Here is a 22,812-nt window from a genome sequence, read left to right as displayed (position 1 = left end):
TTTTTTTTTTTAATTAGATTTACTGCTCTTGCAGTAAATCTAGTTAATTTTTGCTCTTGCATAATTAATAAACCATTATTCAGTAATGTCTACAACTAATTTAATGTTGAATAATAGATACAAGTTCTGTGAGGTTGCTCGTATACAAATTGACTATGGAAGAGCATTCTTTAGTTAGCCCCCAGGAAGTGCTGTGTCAGCTAAACTCAATGTCAGGAACTTCTGTAGTTTAAGATAACAAAAGTTGCACCCACGATGGCAGGTGGAATTTCTGAGTATTAATTTAGAAAACAGTGAATGAATTCTTAACCAAAAACATTTGGCAAGTGACGCTGAGATAAACAGAGTATCCTGGTGTGTGGACTCCCATGTCGTAAGCCTAAAAATTAGTGAGAAAATAGCTTCCTACTATTGGGAAATTATTCATGTTTCTAAATCAGTCCAAGAGTTGTTGTTCCTTGGACATTCTAGTAGTAAAGTATTTATTTTCTCAGGAAAAGTTATTCTGTGTGCCAAGGACTTGGGCTGTGAGTAAAATGATAGCTTCTTATTACTGTGGGCTATATCCTGTAACTTTTATAGGGATATAAAAGTGTGCTTTTTATCACATAACAGGAGATTACTCTAGTTTCTGTGGTAGCTGTAGTCATTTTTCCTTTGTAGGGATAGGATACCTTGTGTAGGGTGAAAAAAAAGTTTATGCCAAGTATCGGTACAATTCTAGAAAGTAGTTTGTAGGCACTTTCAAAGCCCATGCTGAAATCGTTTTGTTGTTGTTGCAAATGGTGTATAAATGACACAATTTTTAAACTACACTTATTTTCACTATTGCTTCTCATTCCTGCTTTCTCTGTATCTGCTTAGAAGGTCAGGAAAAGAATTGCTGTTTACTGTTTTTTAAGAAAATATTTAAATCCACAAAGTGAAGCTATTCAAACTTAAACTCCAGTATGGACACCAGATGGAAACCAGTTAATAATTCCTTAATCTCAGATTTAGAGATGAATGTAAACTGTACTTTACTGAACCGTGGAATGTATTTGATCTGCAGCTTGAAGAAGTACTGCATTGAGGTCATTGTTTAATGGGAATAATCTGCAAAGTTTGTAGCCTTAAATACGTTTCAGTGCTAAAATGTTTTTTTCTGGTTCAGACCAGAAGCCCAGAGGTTGGAATCAGTCTTATGTTTGAGTAGAAGGTATCTTCTGCTTTCCAAGGAGGGACCCAAAATCATGTTCTGTAGGGATTGTTGGGCAGGTCTCCAATCCAAGGCATAATGAAAAAGGAGAAAAGAAAGGCTTGAAAACAAGGTTCAAAAACTAGTAGTGGGAAGAAATGAGAGAGACATAGTCTATTAACTAAAGTTCATGTAGACCCTATTTCAGGAGCAAAGTTGTAACTCTGGAATGTGTATTTTTTCAAGAAAGAGGGTGTTCAATTCTTCTTTTGGGCTCCTTTCTTTGCAAGTATTTATTTAAGAAAAATTTGCATCCTGGTGTGACTTACTCATCTGACTTTTTCCACTATCTTAATGAATCCCCTCTGCTTTATTTTTTCATCATTTCAGACCTTTACTCTTGCCTTAAGGTTTTCTTAGGGTGTAAACAGGATTATTTAATATGATAGAGTTTGATAGGATTATTTAATATGGCTTCTCTAGTGTGGGCAGGCACTGACTTTTCCTGTGCTACTGTATGAAGAGGAAAGTTCACCTAGAGTAGGTGGGCTTTAAAGGGACAAGTGTGTATTTTTCTCAAAGTTTTTGGAATAGGATTTGGGGTAGGCAGTGATTAATATGAAAAAACTGAAACTGTTTTCCTCAACTATCAATTAGGAAAAAGAATTACTACTCATTCTTAAAAAGATACAGATGTGGAACCAGAATAAGTAGTGTGAGGGCTAGATTCATGAGCAGAATCTCTGCCAGCAAAGTTTTTGTTAATTTGTTTTTTTAAATAGTGACAAGAATGTGCGGTACAAGCAAAGTCTGGAAGATGTTGTCAGTTGACAAGAGTCAGTCATAGTTTTCAATCAAGTTCTTAAATTTGGGGAGAAAGAGAACAAGTTCTAGTCCAGCTGAGCAAGAGCTGGCGGTCAGATGCAGAGTGAAGATGTTTGCTCTCCGTGCTGGCTCCTCTGGCTGAAAGAAGTGCTCCTGTATAGTTCCCAAGCCTGTGCCGGACAGTCAGCCTCAAGACTCCTTCTCTAGGATCTTCTCTGAAGGAATTCTTGGTATTTCTTGAAATTGCTGTCCTAAATCTGTAAGTCAGAACCACCCCACCACTTATCTGATCTTTTAACAAAAGTGGAAGGATGTTTTGTTCATCATTTAGCTCTTTGTCAGTGTCTCCTGGTATCACACCTGGATGTTTGGGCAAGCCTGTCCTCAGGTGCCCACTGCACCCATGCCATCTGCTAGGTAGTGTTACTTCCTGTGTTATGTAGGGGGGCCCTGCTTGTATGGAAATGATCTGTTAAGGGAGGTGGCTTAAGTAATATCATGGTGAAGGAGACAGGCATGCTTTTATTCATTTATTTCTGCTGCACTGCATGGCATGTGGGATCTTATGTTCCCCGACCAGGGATTGAATCCGCAACCCCTAAAGTGAAAGTGCAGAGTTTTAACCTCTGGACCTCTAGAGAGGTCCCAGGCATCCTTTTAAATTCCAGCTCTACCATTTAATAGCTGTCTGATCTTGAGCTTAGAAAGGCTATTTAGCTTGTCTAAGTCTCAGTAATGGGGTAATGTTAATACCTACTTCATTGCACTATTGTGAGAATTAAGTAAGATCTATTTAAAACCTTTGTATCGCTCATAAATACTACATAAGCACGCAATCAACATAAACTACCTTTATTGTTTGACTAGACGGGAAGAAAGGGCTGGTGCAGTGTGTGTCTTCACTTTTGTACCCCAAGCATCTAGCAGAGTGTCATTCCCACTGCCTGTAATAATGTCCCTATTACTTGACTGCAATGCAAATAGAGATGCTGCTGCTTGAATATTGAAACCAACTGCAGAGAAAGCCTTCAGTTATTCAGATTCATTGAAATCAATTTATTTTAACATTGACGATCTACTTGTGTAAAGTATTAAATCATAATTAAATCATAATTCACTGTGAAATATTATTTAGTAAAAGTTGAATAGACCAGAAAGAATATGATTATGTAAAAGATTAAATTGTTGTATGTGTATGTCTATTTAGAGAAACTAGCACTTTGAATAATTAATGATTCTGAAAAAGTAATCAAAAAGTTCTGTGTCAAATGCATCATGTAGGGACTTAGTTTTAAAGATGATTTGGGAATACACTGTAAATTATTCTGAATTCATTGTGAAGAAACTCAGACTTTATAGTAAATAAAAATGTGATTGTGACTAATAATCTGATTTATTGAAACATGATAATTGGAATAACATTGATGGAACATTCCAAACAGCCTGCTGCTGCTGCTGCTGCTAAGTCGCTTCAGTCGTGTCCGACTCTGTGCGATCCCATAGACGGCAGCCCACCAGGCTCCCCTGTCCCTGGGATTCTCCAGGCAAGAACACTGGACTGGGTTGCCATTTCCTTCTCCGATGCATGAAACAGCCTACTTCAGTCTATTGCTTTCATGTTCTGGTTTCCATTGCCCCGTAATTTTGTTGAATAGAATACATCATTCACCTTTTGATAAAATAAATGAGTTTCATGCTGGTCATTGTGCAGTAAACAGATCCTGTTTGGTCTGGCGTGTGCTGTCATCCTGTGCCTGCTTCTGCAGTATGGTTAAAAGAGCAGTAGCCTCGACACAGAGGAGCTTTTTGTTCCTTTTTCAGCCATGTGGACTGCATATGCCAGGGCCTTGAAGTCAAAACAGAGAGAGAAAGAAAATTGGAGTTTATGCAGGACTGCTAGCTTTTGCTAATTTTTAAGTAACAATACTTTGATCTCTGAGTCTGAAAGAAAAAAAGGGAAGCATTTTAGACACAGAACAGCACTTTAAAAAGCCACATGAAAAAGTTCTTTGTTGCTTTAACATCTATGCAGATGGACAACTTCCTTGATTTATAAAATTCATGTACAGAGCAGTTTTTGCACAGGAACTTAAAAGTATTACTGCAATATCCAATATTATTTTTTGAAAACTCTTGGTCCATTGAAATTAATGGGAGAAACAGCTTATTAGCTAGTAAATTAATGATCTCTTCCAAAGTTAATTACTGGGTGAAGATTTTCTGTTATAAGAATAGAAGAAATAGCTCAAAGCTTTTTCTTGCAGAAAAGACTTAACATTTCAAGAGCATCATGATTAAAAATGTCATTCCATTGTGCTTGGGGTTTTGCCAGCTGACGGGCTTGGCGAGAGCACACTCTCAAGAGGCTGTCACAGCCCTGCCTGTATAGCCTGTGACCTTGCTGAGTGCTTAGGTGTCTGCCTCGCCAGCAGGCTGTGCTGTGTCAGCTTAAAGCGAGGATTGCCTGGTTTTCTTTAGACTCCTACACTCTGTTTTGTGATCTTCACTATATATTCAGGAAAGAGGTAAAAGACTAAGATGTTGAGTACCAGCTGTTATTCAAGGGACTAGATTGTTGATTCTTCATGTCATAGGTATTATTATCTTCATTTCACAGAGGAGGTAACTGGCTTGGAGTGTTTGATTGGAAAAGCAGGGTTTCAGAGTCCGAAGCCCACAATATCTTGTAATTTCAGTACTGCTTTTTCTTACTCTATTTGACATTGTGTTGTTTGCACAGTTCGAATGTCTGTATTAAATACTTGTGTCTGTGTGACATTATACTGGTTAAAGTATAATGTATATAAAGTGTAATGTATAATTATAAAATATAATGTATATAAAGTATAGCTTTGAACATAGTTGATTCATGTTTTCTTTTACCTTCAGTAGAAAACAATTCATCCTATTATGGGCATATATAAAAAATTATATTCCATACACAAATTGGCCTGGAGGTATAAACAGAAATCTTTGGAATATTGAAAACCTGAGATGAGGTCTAAACCAAACTATTTTAAAATCATCAACTCTTCATTTTTTTCCCCTATAAAACTAGGATAGGAAAGAAAACTAAACTATAGAAAAACTAGCCAGTGCCAGCTTTTCTTTAACTTTGTATTATGATCATTACATGTAGCCCCATTCAGTTTGTTTCCTGTGTCATGTCCCACTTTGTGTCCTTGGCTTAGGGAGATGAATCACTGTCTCCAGAGGCAGTTGCCTCCAACTCTATTCTGTGCAAATAAAGTATAGAAAAGAGTGCCTTTTGCTGCATGCCAAAGAGAATTCTCTTTTAATTGGCCTTGTACTGTAGGACATATTTCCAAATGTGTCACTAATAATGAGAATAATAATAACTGCCATATACTGGAGAAGGATGTATGCCAAGAATTCTGCTTGTTAATTTATAAACTTTGTTAGACTAAAAGTAAGGGACAGCATTATTTTGCTCTTTATACAGATGAGGAAACTGAATATATACATTTAGTGAATTGAAGAACTAGGATTCAAGTCCAAGTTCTCTGGCTCCAAAATTGTATTCCTGCTCTATTAATTATTAATAGTATTATACGCTCCTTACTGCTCCATCAACTCAAAGAATCTTTACCTAACCTATGGGCTCTGACAAGCATATTTCAGATCAGACTTCATTTGTATTTCATCAGTGTAGTTTCAGTTTTTTAAAAATTTCAAACTTTTCTGTATGCCTTTAAAGTCTGCAGATTTCTTATGTGATGAAAGGGTTTGTATACATATCAGAGAAGTAGTGAAAAAATACAGAAGAGGAATTTTTAGTTAAATTTTGAGGACTTTTTCATGGCAAGTAGATTCTGGTATTCTATGTATATTTTTCCCATCTGTGTTTTATAAATTTATACCCTTTTATACTAGTAGATATGTTTATACATGTTTACTAAAGTAGCAGTACGTATTATTGTGGCAATTATTTAAAAATTCTTATGCTTAAACAACATACTGTATAGTCGTTTAAATTTCACAGATTACTTTCACCTTCAATTTTAACAACTTGATAAAGTTGAGGGATTAGGCACTATTATGCCATTTTAACATATGTGCATGTCTGTAAAGCTTTTGATTTCTCCTTCAAATCTGAATGAAAGTCTTACTGAGTATGCTTGGTTGTATGTTTTTCCTTTTATCAATTTAAATATTTTGTTCCATTCCCTTTTGACTTGTAGAGTTTCTGGTGAGAAATCAGCTGATGACCTTATGGGAGTTCCCTTTTATGTTACTTGTAATTTTTACCTCATTGCTTTTAATATGTTATCTTCATCTTTAATTTTTGTCAGTTTGATTACTATGTGTCTTGGAGTGTTCCTCCTCGGGTTTATCCTGCCTGGGACTTTCTGTGCTTCCTAGACTTGGTTGACTTTTTCCTTTCCTGTGTTAAGGAAGTTTTCAGCTGTTATCTCTTCAAATATTTTCTCGGGTCTTTTCTGTCTTTCTTCTCCTTCTGGGACCCCTATGATGCAAATGTTAGTATGTTTAATGTCGTCCCAGAGATCTCTTAGGCTGTCTTCATTTTTTTTTTTTTTTCATTCTTTATTTTAATATTCTGTTTAGTGGCAGTGATTTCCACCATTCTGTCTTTAGGTCACTTATCTGTTCTTCTGCCTCAGTTATTCTGCTTTTGATTCCTTCTAGTGTATTATTCATCTCTGTTTGTTCTTTAATTCTTCTAGGTCTTTCTCGAACATTTCTTGCATTTTCTCCATTCTTTTTTCCGAGATCGAGAATTCACTATCATTATTTTGAATTCTTTTTTCAGAAGGCAGCCTCTCTCCACTTCATTTAGTTGTTTTTCTGGGCTTTTATCTTGTCCCTTCATCTAGGACATAATCCTCTGCCTTTTCATTTTGGTTAGCTTTCTGTTGATGTGGTTTTCATTCTGGTGGGCTGGGGGTTGTAACTGTTGCTTCTTATGTCTGCTGTCTGTTGGATGATGTTAACAGGCTTGGGTAAGCCTCCTGAGGGGAGGGACTGGTAGTGGGAAAAACTGAGTCTTGCTCTGGTGGGCAGTGCTGCCACAAAACCAGCTTTACAACAAATGCTAAAGAAACTTCTTTAGGCAGGAAACAAAAGAGAAGGAAAAGACCTACAAAAAAATCAGAAACAGTTAAGAAAAGTAATAGGATCATTGTTGTTGTTGTTTGGTCACTGGGTCATGTCCCACTCTTGTGACCCCATAGACTCTAGTCTGCCAGGCTACTCTGTGGGATTTCCCAGGCAGAAATACTAGGGGCTTGCCATATGTTAATAATTGCCTTAATGTAAATGGATTAATTGCACCAACCAAAAGACATAGACTGGCTGGGTAGATGAAAACATGTGCATGTATGCACTTCCATTTACCACATCCCACTACTTAACCCCCTAAATTGTATGTAATTATTTAATATTTTTTGGTTTATAATGTTTCCATTATGGCTTGCAGTTGTGATTATCTTTTATTTTCTTCTTTGACTATTGATTATGAAAACTGATAAATGTCTTTTACTGTTGTGATTATGTAATTAATTTTTTTATGTATGTATTTAATTATTTATGTAATTTATTTATTATTTAATACCATTTATTATGATTAGTCAACAGATAATAATAGAATTCTATATCACTAAAACTACCATTTAATAGAAAAACCTGATACCACTTTTTAAAATCCAGATGCACATTAGAATTATCTTGGAATTTTTTTGAAAACTATTGAGTGCCCAGGTAGTGTTTTTTTCTCCAAAGCTCCAAATATGATTCTAAATTGTTTAAAAACAACTGGACTGTATGATGATCTTTTGCTTTCATCTAGTTTGTTTTACTTTTTCTATTTTATATTCAGTGCTCTCATTTCATTTAGTTATTATTTTCCAGTTTCTTTCTTTTTTTGTTGTTCTTGTTCAAGCCTTTATCAAGTATAGGAGAAAAGATTTTGTGTGTGGTATGTGGGTGTGTGTCTAGTATGTATAATATATTTTAGGAAACGAGATTTTCCTTAGCTAAAAAATTTGACATTTTTAGCTCCACTTGTTTGACTAAGTTTGAATGTAATGCTTTAGTTCAGTTCATTTCAGTTGCTCAGTCATGTCTGACTCTTTGAGGCCTCCATCACCAACACCCAGAGTTCACTCAAACTCATGTCCATTGAGTTGGTGATGCCATCCAACCATCTCATCCTCTGTCATCCCCTTCTCCTCCCACCTTCAATCTTTCCCAGCATGAGAGTCTTTTCAAATGAGTCAGCTCTTCACATCAGGTGGCCAAAATATTGGAGTTTCAGCCTCAACATCAGTCCTTCCAATGAACACTGAGGACTGATCTCCTTTAGGATGGACTGGTTGGATCTCCTTGCAGTCCAAGGGACTCTCAAGAGTCTTCTCCAACACCACAGTTCAAAAGCATCAATTCTTCAGTGCTCAGCTTTCTTCACAGTCCAACTCTCACATCCATACATGACCACCGGAAAAACCATAGCCTTGACTAGACAGACCTTTGTTGACAAAGTAATGTCTCTGCTTTTTAATATGCTGTCTAGGTTGGTCATAACTTTCCTTCCAAGGAGTAAGCATCTTTTAATTTCATGGCTGCAGTCACCATCTGGAGTGATTTGGGAGCCCCCCCAAAAATAAAGTCAGCCTCTGTTTCCTCGTTTCCCCATCTATTTCCCATGAAGTGATGGGACCAGATGCCATGATCTTCGTTTTCTGAATGTTGAGCTTTAAGCCAACTTTTTCACTCTCCTCTTTTACTTTCATCAAGAGGCTCTTTAGTTCTTCTTCACTTTCTGCCATAAGGGTGGTGTCATCTGCATATCTGAGGTTATTGATATTTCTCCTGGCAATCTTGATTCCAGCTTGTGCTTCTTCCAGCCCAGCGTTTCTCATGATGTACTCTGCATATAAATTAAATAAGCAGGGTGACAATATCCAGCCTTGACGTACTCCTTTTCCTATTTGGAACCAGTCTGTTGTTCCATGTCCAGTTCTAACTGTTGCTTCCTGACCTGCATACAGATTTCTCAAGAGGCAGATCAGGTGGTCTGGTATGCCCATCTCTTTAAGAATTTTCCACAGTTTATTGTGATCCACACAGCCAAAGGCTTTGGCATAGTCAATAAAGCAGAAATAGATGTTTTTCTGGAGCTCTCTTGCTTTTTACATGATCCAGCGGTAGTTGGCAATTTGATCTCTGGTTCCTCTGCCTTTTCTAAAACCTCCTTGAACATTTGGAAATTCACGGTTCATGTATTGTTGAAGCCTGGCTTGGAGAATTTTGAGCATTACTTTACTAGCATGTGAGATGAGTGCAATTGTATGTTAGTTCTAATTTATAGTCAATCAAAACTTTGATGTAATTCCATTTATTCTGGCATCTGGTCTACTAGACTTTTTATTGCTAAAGCCTAGAAAGCTTATTATTTGGGTGATTTAAAAAGAAAATTGAATGAGGCTTGAAACTTCTGTTCCAATTCTGAGAATATAAAGAAATACCATGTTGTTAAAAAAAAAAAACAAAAACGCAAGAAAGTAACATGTAATACAATATTATTAACTAAAGTACAGAGTTTGTTCAAATTTAATGGATTTTTATGCTAGTTTCCATTATTTGTTCTCATACCTTATTCAAGATTCCACATTGTATTTAGTTGCACTGCACAGCTTCAGCTGCATGCAACAAATTCTGATTAATTCTTTTTGTTTTTACTCTGTTACAAATATTTTCTAATTTTCCTTGTTAGACCTCTCAGATATACCCATCATTTAAAAGTAATTTCCAAATTCATGGGGTTTGTAAGGTATCCTTGATATTAATTTCTCATTTAAATGCTTTCTTGTCTGCAATCACCCTCTGTTTTTTCAGTCTTTTAACTTTATTGAGGCTTTCAAAGGCTAAGTCAAAGGTCTCTGTTGCTAAATGTCACATTGCACTTGAAAGTATGTGGGTTATTTTCAAATATCTTTTGGTACTGATTTCTAACGTAATTCCACAGTGATAAGAGAACAGACTCTGTATGATTTCAATATCTTTAGACCATGAAATTTTTACACCTTATGTTATCCCTGAATATGTTCCACTGTCTTCTGGTTTATAGTCTATGGAAAGTTGAATAGAATTTTTCTCCTGCTATTGTGTGGAAATTACATAAATCTTAATTATGTTGAATTGGTTCACTATGCTTTTCAAGTCTACTTTATCCTTCTACTTTTCTGTCTATTCATTCTATTGATTTTTGAGAGTTTGATACTGAAACTGTAACTAAATATCCTAATTTATCTACTTAAAAATTATTGTAATATATAGTGAACTATATGTAACTTTGTTCTGTATTTTCCAAATCTCCTGTAAACTTATGACACTTTTGTAATCTAGAAAAGAAAAAGAAAAAAATACATGTTCAAACTAAGACAGCGTGTTTTAGAAGTTGATGAGACTGTGGGAAAGCCAATGCTTTCATACATGATGAAGAGAATGTAAACTGGTGTAATTCCTCTGGAGGGAAATAACCAAGGACTCTATACACGTATTTACCTTTTGACCCAGCAAGTCCAGTGCTTGGAATGTATACTGAAGGTACACTTCCAACAATGGAGTTGAATATGTGTGCATGGGTTGGTATATATACGTATGTTTTATAAATCTGCCTACTTATGGATCCTAGAAGCAGTGGCACTCTTATAGTAAGGGGCACATCTAGCACTCAGATGTTGGTTTCTAGATACCATACCCCATAATTTAATTTAATTTAATTCCTTTAATTAAAGGAATTAAAGCTCCTTGGAGAAGTAATTGATTTCAAGACTAGAGCAGGGAAAGTGCAGTTTGAACTTGGAATATCTTTTGCTCCTGGAAAGTATGGCAATACTCAAAAAAGGATGAAAACTTGTTTAAAGAATGAAAAGACCAATTTTAAGTGTTCCTGGTTGCCAAAACTGGAACATTTTAGCCAACACAATAAACAACAATGGTAGTGGGTTTTTAGTCCTTAAAATAAAATAAATGTCCTTGAATCCATACCAATATAAAAATCAAATAAATGGGGGAGGAGGGATTATTCTTCCTTACATAAGAATTCCAATTAATAAATGTAGACCTTTAGAAAGATTGTAATTGAAAATCACCACTAAGTAAATACTACGTTATAATTGTTACAAACAAGATCCATTGATGAATGGTAAAATTAATGGGCAAAATTTGGAGAAGGAACAGGATTTTTAGTTTAGAGTTGTGAAGACTTGACCTGGAGTTTGCAGAGGTGCTTCCAAGACTGTTTACTCACATGGATATTGGCTGGAGGTCTCATTCCTCTCAAGTAAAGCTGCTTTAGGGCCTTCGTGGAAAGGAGTTGTCTTCCTGAAGAAGTGATCCAAGAGAAACACCAAAAAGAAAGCCACAATGCCCTTTGTGACTTACTCTGAAATCACAAAATCGACAGCAGAAATCGGTTCTGTTTGCTCAGTTCAGTTCAGTCACTCAGTTGTGTCTGACTCTTTGCGACCCCATGGACTACAGCATACCAGGCCTCCCTGTCTATCACCAGTCTATCCCGGATTTTACTCAAGCTCATCTCCATTGAGTCGGCAACGCCATCCAACCATCTCATCCTCTGTCATCCCCTTCTCCTCCCACCTTCAATCTTTCCCAGCATCGGGGTCTTTTCAAATGAGTCAGTTCTTCACATCAGGTGGCCAAAGTATTGGACTTTCAGCTTCAGCATCAGTCTTTCCAAAGAATATTCATGACTGATTTCCTTTAGGATGCACTGGTTGGATTCCTTGCAGTCCAAGGGACTCTCGAGTCTCCTCCAACACCACAGTTCAAAAGCATCAATTCTTCGTTGCTCAACTTTCTTTATAGTTCAACCCTCGCATCCATACATGACTACTGGAAAAATTATAGCTTTGACTAGACAGACCTTTGTTGGCAAAGCAATGTCTCTGCTTTTTAATATGCTGTGTGGGTAAGCGTCTTTTAATTTCATGGCTGCAGTCACCATCTGCAGTGATTTTGGAGCCCCCCAAAAATAAAGTCTGCCACTATTTCTACTGTCTCCCCATCTATTTATCATGAAGTGATGGGACCAGATACCATGATCTTAATTTTCTTAATGTTGAGTTTTAAGCCAACTTTTTCACTCTCCTCTTTCACTTTCATCAAGAGGCTCTTTAGTTCTTTGCTTTCTGCCATATGGGTTGTGTCATCTGCACATCTGAGGTTATTGATATTGCCCCCAGCAATCTTGATTCCAGCTTGTCCTTCATCCAGCCTGGCATTTCGCATGATGTACTACTCTGCATATAAGTTAAATAAGCAGGGTGACAATATACAGCCTTGACATACTCCTTTCCCTATTTGGAACTAGTCTGTTGTTCCATGTCCAGTTCTAACTGTTGCTTCCTGACCTGCATACAGATTTCTCAGGAGGCAGGTAAGGTGGTCTGATATTCCCATCTCTTTCAGAATTTTCCACAGTTTATTGTGATCCACACCGTCAAAGGCTTTGGCATAGTCAATAAAGCAGAAGTAGATGCTTTTCTAGAACTCTTTTGCTTTTTTGATGATTCAGCGGATGTTGACAATTTGATCTGTGGTTCCTCTGCCTTTTCTAAATTCAACTTGAACATCTGAAAGTTCATGGTTCAGATACTGTTGAAGCCTGGCTTGGAGAATTTTGAGCATTACTTTGCTAGCATATGAGATGAGTACAATTATGCAGCAGTAGTTTGAACATTCTTTGGCATTGCCTTTCTTTGGGATTGGAATGAAAACTGACCTTTTCCAGTCCTGTGGCCACTGCTGAGTTTTCCAAATTTGCTGGCATATTGAGTGCAGCACTTTCACAGCATCATCTTTCAGGATTTGAAATGGCTCCACTGGAATTCCATCACCTCCACTAGCTTTGTTCATAGTGATGCTTCCTAAGGCCCACTGGACTTCACATTCCAGAATGTCTGGCTCTAGGTCAGTGATCACACCATCGTGATTATCTGGGTCGTGAAGGTCTTTTTTGTATAGTTCTTCTGTGTATTCTTGCCACCACTTCTTCACATCTTCTGCTTCTGTTAGGTCCATACCATTTCTGTCCTTTATTGTGCTCATCTTTGCATGCAGTGTTCCCTTGGTATCTCTAATTTTCTTGAAGAGATCTCTAGTCTTTCCCATTCTGTTGTTTTCCTCTATTTCCTTGCATTGATTGCTGAGGAAGGCTTTCTTATCTCTCCTTGCTCTTCTTTGGAACTCTGAATTCAAATGGGTATCTTTCCTTTTCGCTTCTCTTCTTTTCACAGCTATTTGTAAGGCCTCCTCAGACAACCATTTTGCCTTTTTGCACTTCTTTTTCTTAAGGATGGTCTTGATCCCTGCCTCCTGTACAATGTCATGAACCTCTATCTGTAGTTCTTCAGGTACTCTGTCTGTCAAATCTAATCCATTGAATCTATTCCTCACTTCCACCGTATAATCATAAGGGATTTGATTTAGGTCATACCTGACCTAAATCTAGTGATTTTCCCTACTTTCTTCAATTTAAGTCTGAATTTGGCAATAAGGACTTCATGATCTGAGTCACAGTCAGCTCCTGGTCTTGTTTTTACTGACTGTATAGAGCTTCTACATCTTTGACTGCAAAGAATATAATCAGTCTGATTTCGGTATTGACCATCTGGTGATGTCCGTGTGTAGAGGCTTCTCTTGTGTTGTTGGAAGAGGCTGTTTGCTATGACCAGTGCGTTCTCTTGGCAATATTCTGTTAGCCTTTGCCCTGCCTCATTCTGTACTCCAAGGCCAAATTTGCCTGTTACTCCAGGTATTTCTTGGAGAAGGCAATGGCAACCCACTCCAGTACTCTTGCCTGGAAAATCCCATGGATGGAGGAGCCTGGTAGGCTGTAGTCCATGGGGTCGCTAAGAGTCTGGACACGACTGAGCGACTTCACTTTCATGCCTTGGAGAAGGAAATGGCAACCCGCTCCAGTATTCTTGCCTGGAGAATCCCAGGGACGGGGGAGCCTGGTAGGCTGCCATCTATGGGGTCGCACAGAGTCGGACAGGACTGAAGTGAACTAGCAGCAGCCAGGTATTTCTTGACTTCCTATTTTTGCATTCCAGTATTGTGTTTGTTAGATATCTTAAAACCACCACTGGGAAAGGGCGTCTCTAGCCTAGTAATTCTTTTTTCTCTGTAAGAGTTCCCACTTCCCCTTTTGTTGTCAGTTTCCAGTGCTTCCAGTTTTGGTTCCTCTTTTTGTAACTTGCCCCAGGGCTAATCCTGGGCAAGATGACTGTGATAAGATTTGTAGTGGAAAAGAGAAGGTAGTGTTCACCATTTCCTGCCCTCGTCCATGACAAACCCTTCCTTACCTCAATCTTGTATTATGCACCCCCTACTTTATGTAATAAATTGTCCAGAACCCACCTGTGAAACCATAAGACTTAGACAAGCCTCTCTAATAGCAATGATCATGTTGTATTACAGTTAACCATTTTTAATGCCTGTCCTCAATATCATGTTCATATCTGAATCCCCAAGGCCTACTGAAGTGCCTAAAAGATCCCTACTGGGTAAATGGGTTTTCTTTTGAAATGTAAATATGCTTAAGAACCTTAAATTAAAGATGCTAATTTAGCTATCTGGGCCTTTGTCTGTCCTAACTTTGGAAGGACAGGGGAAAAGAGAGCTCCTTCAGCCTATTTCCTATTTATTTTCACAAGCAGATACTCTAGGCTTTGCTACCCCTTTACCCGGCTTTATTGTTGTTCTGTCCCTAAGTTGTGTCCGATTCTTTATGACCCTAGTGACTGCAACATGCCAGGCTTCCCTGTCCTTCACTGTCTCCCAGAGTTTGCTCAAACTCATGTCCCTTGAGTCAGTGATGCCCAGCTACCTGTGAGAGACTTCTGGAGTCGCCTTCATTCTGCATACTTATTCCTCCTGCAGATTCTTCTCTTTGGGCTCCCTTTCCCATCTCTTCCTATTCCTGGTATAAACCCATTCCCACCCCGGCTCCCTGGCCTGCAGGTCTTGTCCATCCAGCTGCACCCCACACCTCACTGAAGACTGGGATTTCGGATTCCCTCTGCTCCTTCCTAGGAGAAGGCGATGGCACCCCACTCCAGTACTCTTGCCTGGAAAATCCCAAGGACGGAGGAGCCTGGTGGGCTGCAGTCCATGGGGTCACTAGGAGTGGGACACAACTGAGCTACTTCACTTTCACTTTTCAATTTCATGCCTTGGAGAAGGAAATGGCAACCCACTCCAGTGTTCTTGCCTGGAGAATCCCAGGGACGGCGGAGCCTGGTGGGCTGCCGTCTACGGAGTCGCACAGAGTCGGCCACGACTGAAGCGACTTAGCAGCAGCTGCTCCTTCCTCCCCCTGCAGCCATGGGCAGTTCCACCCATTCCTACACCAGCTGGCTCCTGAGGCCCTGCCCAGCCAGGGCCTGCTTGATCCCTAGCTCTGGAATCCCTTCTATCATCTTTCGGCCAAGGGGAAGTGAGACACAGTAAATCTTGATATTGGGGCAGAACTAGACGTCATTTGGGCTGACCTGCCATCTTAGTTCGTATGGCGCTTTTTCTTATGGAGAAAAATGAAACTAAATAAATGACCTATAAAAACTTAATAAATAAATATAAATTGTTTATTATCCCTGGGTCAAGAAGATCCCTTGGAGGAGGAAATGGCAACTGACCTCAGTATTCTTGCCTGGGAAAGCCCACAGACAGAGGAGCCTGGTGGCCTATAGTCCATTGGGGTTGTGAAGAGTCAGACATGACTGAGGGACTAACACTTTCATAACAAGCTTAATAAATAGAAGTTATTCATTAAAAGTCATAGAATTTTTATATGGGAAGGAAATCTGATAATATTCTATTACCAGTCCTCATTTTACAGTTTAAATACTCAAAAGTTCAGGTGGGTTGAGTGATTTTTTTCAACAGTCATGTTTTCTGATGTAGAATCTCATATTGCAGCTGACTTAATTTCACGCCTAGTTAAATCTGCAACATTTTTTCTTCCAGAGTAGAAATTTTAAATTATTCTAACATTATTTATTAAATTTCATGTTTCACATTATATTGGTATATATTATAAGAATCATAGCACTTTTCTTTCTAACCCAGATTTAGGTCGATCTCGAGAACTTCAATACGTGTACGTGGATAACAACATTCATCTGAAAGGCTTGCCATCCTTTCTGTACAACAAAGTCATTGGGTGCAGTGGGTAAGGCTGATTTCACATTTTATACTAATACTCAGCTCTTTTGCTAGCTTTATTTCTACTTCAGTACTTAGCCCTGATAAAACTCAAAAATAGATGTATGACTTTTGATAATCCTGTTCGATTTTGTTTTGAGACTTAACATGCTAAACCAAGTACCCTTCGAAACCAAAAATATTAAACAAGCATTTAGAATATTTTATTTTGAGTTTAGTTAGTAAGTTATAAATTTGGTCAATTATTTGTTGTTTTCCAGGTAAAAGAAAAATTAATTAATGCATACCATTATAAACTCAGTAGTTTCAGTCACAAATACTGGAGGAATCAGCGTTAATGTAAAAGTTTTTCTTTTCCTTCCATTGCAGTGACAATTTTACTACGCTGGGACTTTACCAATTGAAAATATTTACAGCTTGACAATTTTAAATAGTCCCTCAATACAAATCATGATTCCAGCGACCAAAGCAGATGTTTCAGTTAATAGGAAATGAAGAACTTTTATTTTCAGGACAGCATTAATCTTTCCTTCTCAGTTAGGCTATTAGAAAGATAATGTCAGCTTCTCCTTCTATAGCAGTGAGACAGAACCACCCTGAAGTGGTTCCCAGAGTGGCATAGGCTTAAAACAGGACAGTTCAGCTGCCAGGACCAGCTTTTGACTGCCTCACTTTCCTCACTTAAGCAGCCACAGGATACTTGGAACACCTCTGAGGCTACTTAGCCGGCATGTTGACTCTCTCTTTATAATTTCAAACATCCTGAATAACCTGACTCATACTCTATGTATTTCTGGCAAGAAAAGGGATGAAAATAAGCCTGTACATAGAGACAGCCATTCCCCTGCTGGCCTGGCTCCAGGGGATGGGCCCTGAACAGTGATTGCTCCAGAGAGGGTAATCCTAGAAGTAGTGCCCTTCCCCTAGGAAAAATTATGCACTTGTTATCTTGAAAGAGCCCTAGATGAATTCAGTGCCTGTGCAGGCTGATGAAATATAAGCTCAGAGATATATTCCAGAACTTTCTATGAAGAACAGATAGTAGAATATGTGGTAGAGTTTTTAGCTCAGTGATTTTTCTGCAGCTGATCATATGACAGCTGTGCTACTACTCACTCATTAATCCTAATAAGTTCTTAAAATATCTGTAATATAGCCTAATTTTTCCAAGTGGTGAGCAAAATACCCTCAATCACCAAAATGCATGTAATGATGCAAGCAGGCTCCAAGGCTGAAGGGAGTTTTTTCTGCACCAAAGCCTTCAGAGACTGCACTGTAATATGATCTAAAATTTCTACACAATTAAGGAATAGCTCTTACTTGAGATAAAGAGTAAGTGCTTTTTGACGTTTAGATACAGCTGTTACTGACTTCCACAAGGTTCTATTTGTGCCAAGTTGAGAGATACATATTTCCTTGTATTCATTTTTAATTTTTGGCCACACCATATGACTTGCAGAATCTTAGTTCTCTGACCAGGGACTGAACCTGGGCCCATGGCAGAGAAGACACTGAGTCCTAACCACAGGACCACCAGGGAATTCCACCCCCAACCCCTGCACTTTTTAAAAATATATTTTCGTTGTTGACTTGGCATCTAGTAGCACAGTTAGTGAATTTTATGAGAGCTTCACATCTTTGAGAAAATAAATAGTAAGGTAAAATATGCCAATTACTAGCAGATAGTCTACACTTTTTATTATTATTAGCATATTCCTTGGAGAAGGAAATGGCAGCCCACTCCAGTGTTCTTTCCTGGAGAATCCCAGGGACGGAGGAGCCTGGTGGACTGCCGTCTATGGGGTCGCACAGAGTCGGACACGACTGAAGCGACTTAGCAGCAGCAGCAGCAGCAGCAGTAGCAGCAGCAGCGTATTCCTTTGGTAGTAATAATAAGAAGATAAAATTATTAAAAGGAAAGTTATCAAGCAATCAGTTTTCTAATATTAGTGGTTTTTTGGAGTGTTGACAATCCCATGTGCCAATGAAATGTGATCCAAAAGGTATTTTTAATCTATTGGTTTAACTCAGAATGCATTTTGTACAGAAGCAGTATTGGTGGTTATACTCCTAGCCAGCTCATTAAATGGTCATTTAATCCATTTTGCATCCCGAAAGTTATACTTACTTATAAAATATTTCTATGCAAAAACGTATTCAAAATTCTAATGTTGTTCAGTCAATTAGTTGTGTCTGACTCTTTGTGACCCCAGGGACTACACCACGCCAGGCTTCCCTGTCCTTAACCATCTCTGTAGCTTGCTCAAACTCACGCCCATTGAGTCAGTGAGGGCATCCAACCATCTTGTCCTCTGTCATCCCCTTCTCCTCCTGCCTTCAATCTTTCCCAGCATCAGGGTCTTTTCTAATGAGTTGGCTCTTCACATCAGGTGCCAAAGTATTGGAGCTTCAGTTTCAACGTCAGTTCTTCTAATGAATAATCAGGTTTGATTTCCTTTAGGGTGGACTGGTTGGATCTCCTTGCAGTCCAAGGGACTCTCAAGAGTCTTCTCCAACACCACAATTCAAAAGCATCAATTCTTCGGTGCTCAGCTTTCTTCACAGTCCAGCTCCCACATCCATACATGATTACTGGAAAAACCATATCCTTGACTAGACGGACCTTTGTTCGCAAAGTAATGTCTCTGCTTTTTAGCATGCTGTCTGAGTTTGTCATAGCTTTTCTTCCAAGGAACAAGCATCTTAATTTCATGGCTGCAGTTACCATCTGCAGTGATTTTGGAGCCCAAGAAAATAAAGTTTGTCACTGTTTCCACTGTTTCCCCATCTATTTGCCATGAAGTGATAGGACTGGATGCCATGGTCTTTGGTTTTTGAACGTTGAGTTTTAAGCCAGCTTTTTCACTCTCCTCTTTCACCTTCATCAAAAGGCTCTTTAGTTCCTCTTCTCTTTCTGCCGTAAGAATGGTGGTATCTGCATTTCTGAAGGTATTGATATTTCTCCTGGGAATATTGATTCCAGCATGTGCATCACCCAGCCTAGCATTTCTTATGGTGTAGTCTGCAAAGTTAAATAAGCAGAGTGAGATAATATACAGCCTTGACGTACTCCTTTCCTGATTTGGAACCAGTCTGTTGTTCCATGTCCGGTTCTAACTGGTGCTTCTTGACCTGCATACAGGTTTCACAAGAGGCAGCTTTGTAAAGTGGTCTAGTATTCCCATCACTTGAAGAATTTTCCATAGTTTGTTGTGATCCACACAGTCAAAGGCTTTACTGTAGTCAGCGAAGCAGAAGTAGATGTTTTTCTGAAATTCTCTTGCTTTTTCTATGATCCAACAATTGTTGATAATTTGATCTCTGTCTGGTTCCTCTGCCTTTTCTAAAACCAGCTTGATTGTCTGGCAGTTCTCAGTTCACGTACTGCTGAAGCCTGGCTTGGAGGATTTTGAGCATTACTTTGCTAGCATGTGAGATGAGTGCAGTTGTGCAGTTGTTTGAAAATTCTTTGGCATTACCCTTCTTTGGGATTGGAATGAAAACTGACCTTTTCCAGTCCTGTGGCCACTGCTGAGTTTTCCAAATTTGCTGGCATATTGAGTACAGCACTTTCACAGCATCATATTTTAGGATTTGAAATAGCTCAGCTGGAATTTCATCACCTCCACTAATTTTGTTCATAGTGATGCTTCCTAAGGCCCACTTGACTTTGCACTCCAAGATGTCTGGCTCTAGGTGAGTGATCACACCATCGTGGATATCTGGGTCATTAAAATCTTTTTTGTATAGTTTTTCTGTGTATTATTGCCACCTCCTCTTAATCCTTTCTGCTTCTATTAAGTCCATACCATTTCTGTCCTTTATTATGCCCATCTTTGCATGAAATGTTCCCTTGGTATCTCTAATTTTCTTAAAGAGATCTCTAGTCTTTCCCATTCTGTTGTTTTTCTCTATTTCTTTGCATTGTTTACTGAGGAAGGCTTTCTTATCTCTCCTTGCTCTTCTTTGGAACTCTACATTCAGATGGATACATCCTTCCTTTTCTCCTTTGCCTTTCGCTTCTCTTCTTTTCACAGCTATATGTAAGGCCTCCTCAGATAACCATTTTGACTTCTTGCATTTCTTTTTCTTGGGGATGGTTTTGATCACTGCCTCATGTACAGTGTTATGAACTTCCATCCATAGTTCTTCAGGTACTCTATCAGATCTAATCCCTGTTTCTCACTTCCACTGTATAAGTGATTTGATTTAGGTCATACCTGAATGGCCTAGTAGTTCTCCATATTTTCTTCAATTTAAGTCTGAATTTTTCAATAAGTAGTTTATGATCTGAGCCACAGTCAGCTCCTGGTCTTGTTTTTGCTGACTGTATAGAGCTTCTCCATCTTCAGCTACAAAGAATATAATCAATCTGATTTCTGTATTGACCAAATACTGGTATTTTGGTATCTGGTGATGTCCATGTGTAGAATAATCTCTTGTGTTGTTGGAAGAGGGTGTTTGCTATGACCAGTGTATTCTCTCAGCAAAACTCAATTAGCTTTTGCCCTGCTTCGTTTTGTACTCCAAGGCCAAATTTGCCTGTTACTCCAGGTATCTCTTGACTTCCTACTTTTGCATTCCTGTCCCATATGATGAAAAGGACATCTTTTTTGGGTGTTAGTACTAGAAGGTCTTGTACGTCTTCATAGAACAGTTCAATTTCAACTGCTTTGGCATTCGTGGTTGGGGCATAGACTTGGATTGCTGTGACTTTGAATGGTTTATCTTGGAAACAGAAATCATTCTGTCATTTTTGAGATTGCACCCAGGGGCATCCAAGCATTTTGGACTCTTTTGTTAACTGTGAGGGCTTCTCCATTTATTCTAAGGGATTCTTGCCCATGGTAGTAGATATAATGGTCATTTAAATTAAATTCACACATCACGGTCCTTTTTAGCTCACTGATTACTAAAATGTCAAAGTTCACTCTCGCCATGTCCTGTTTGACCACTTCCAATTTGCCCTGATTCACAGGACCTAACCTTCCAGGTTCCTATGCAATACTGTTCTTTACAGCATCAGACTGTACTTTCACCAACAGTCACATCCACAGCTGGGTGTTGTTTCTGCTTTGGCTCAGCCTCTTCATTCCTTCTGGAATTATTTCTCCACTCTTCTCCAGTAGCATATTGGGCACCTACCAACCTATTCAGTGTCATATCTTTTTGCCTTTTCGTACTGTTCATGAAGTTCTCAAGGTAAGAATGCTAAAGAATGCCATTCCCTTCTCCAGTGGACCACATTGTGTCAGAACTCTCGACCATGATCTGTCCATCTTGGGTGGCTCTACATGGCATGGCTCACAGTTTCTGTGAGTTGGACAAGGCTGTGGTCCATGTCATCAGTTTGGTTAGTTTTCTGTGATTGTGGTTTTCATTCTGTCTGCTCTCTGATGGATGAGGATAAGAGGTTTGTAGAAGCTTCTTGATAGGAGGGACTGGCTGTGGGGAAAACTGGGTCTTGCTCTGGTGGGCAGGGCCATGCTCAGTAAATCTTTAACCCAATTTTCTGCTGATGGGTGGGGCTGTGTTCCCTCCCTATAGTTTGGCCTGAGGCCAAACTATGGTAGGGATAATGGCGGTAATGGCGACCTCCTTCAAAAGGACTGTCAGCATGCTGCAGCTCCCGGGACTGTTGTGTTCAGTGCCCCTGACCCTGCCGGAGGCCATTGTCAACTCACGCCTCTGCCAGAGGCTCCCGGACACTCATGGGCAAGTCTGGCTCAGTCTCTTGTGGGGTCACTGCTCCTTTCTCCTGAGTCCTGGTGTACAGAAAGTTTTGTTGTGCCCTCCAAGAGTCTGTTTCCCCAGTCCTGTGGAAGTTCTATAATCAAATTCTGCTGGCCTTCAAAGTCAAATTCCTGGGGGTTCTCAGTCCCTTTGTGGGATCCCCGGGTTGGGCAATCTGTTACAGGCCCTAGAACTTTTGCAACAGTAGAAGAACTTCTTTGGTATAGTTGTTCTCCAATTTGTGAGTCACCTGCTCGGCGGCTCCATAGTGGGGCTATTGGTGACCTCCTCCAAGAGGACTTAGGCCACATAGGCCACATGCCGCACCTCCTAGGTCTGCTGCACCAGATGCCCTGTCCCCATGGCAGGTCACTGCCGACCCGTGCCACCTTAGGAGGTCTGAAACACTCAAAGGCAGGTCTGGCTCAGTCTCTTGTGGAGGTCACTGCTCCATTCCTTGGGTCCTGGTGGGCACCAGGTTTTGTTGGTGCCCTCCAAACATCTCTGGTGGGTCTTAGATTTGATTTTAATGCAGTTGTGCCCCTCCTACCATCTTGTTGGAGATTCTCCTTTGCCCTTGGATGCAGGGTATCTTTTTTTGGTGGGATCCAACATTCTCCTGTTGACGGTTGTTCAGCAGCCATCGAATCCTAATACATGGTAACTATTGAAGTCATAACAACAGAATTAAGGGGCTCCCTTCTTTTATCTCTTTTGTCTGTTGTATATATACAAAGGGAGTCTCCCATTCCAAGTCAAAGGAAGGATGGTTTGGGAAAAGGAGGGCAAGGTGAAGAACAAGCTTCTAAGGTAAATCTGTGTAAAAAACATTAGGATGTCAGAGG

General features: G+C 39.3%; 1 protein-coding gene across 4 annotated transcripts in view; it reads left to right on the top strand.

Annotated features, from left to right (window-relative positions):
- The window catches only part of LRRC28 (leucine rich repeat containing 28), a 196,169-nt gene that overhangs the window by 117,373 nt on the left and 55,984 nt on the right, over positions 1 to 22,812 (top strand). For 3 of the 4 annotated variants that reach the window (XR_003507308.1, XM_027520676.1, XM_027520678.1), the window contains one exon: positions 16,139 to 16,241. The exons of the other annotated variant lie outside the window; for it this stretch is intronic. Coding sequence is in view for 2 of the 3 variants with exons in the window: in XM_027520676.1 (XP_027376477.1) it covers positions 16,139 to 16,241 (103 nt within the window). In the remaining variant the exon portion in view is untranslated. The remainder of the gene's footprint in view (positions 1 to 16,138; positions 16,242 to 22,812) is intronic. 4 annotated transcript variants of the gene reach the window in all.

This window comes from Bos indicus x Bos taurus, chromosome 21 (genome assembly GCF_003369695.1).
Source record: "Bos indicus x Bos taurus breed Angus x Brahman F1 hybrid chromosome 21, Bos_hybrid_MaternalHap_v2.0, whole genome shotgun sequence".
NCBI lineage: Eukaryota > Metazoa > Chordata > Mammalia > Artiodactyla > Bovidae > Bos > Bos indicus x Bos taurus.
The sequence above is the reverse complement of the archived record's forward strand: the minus strand, read 5'-3'. Positions and strand labels throughout refer to the sequence as shown.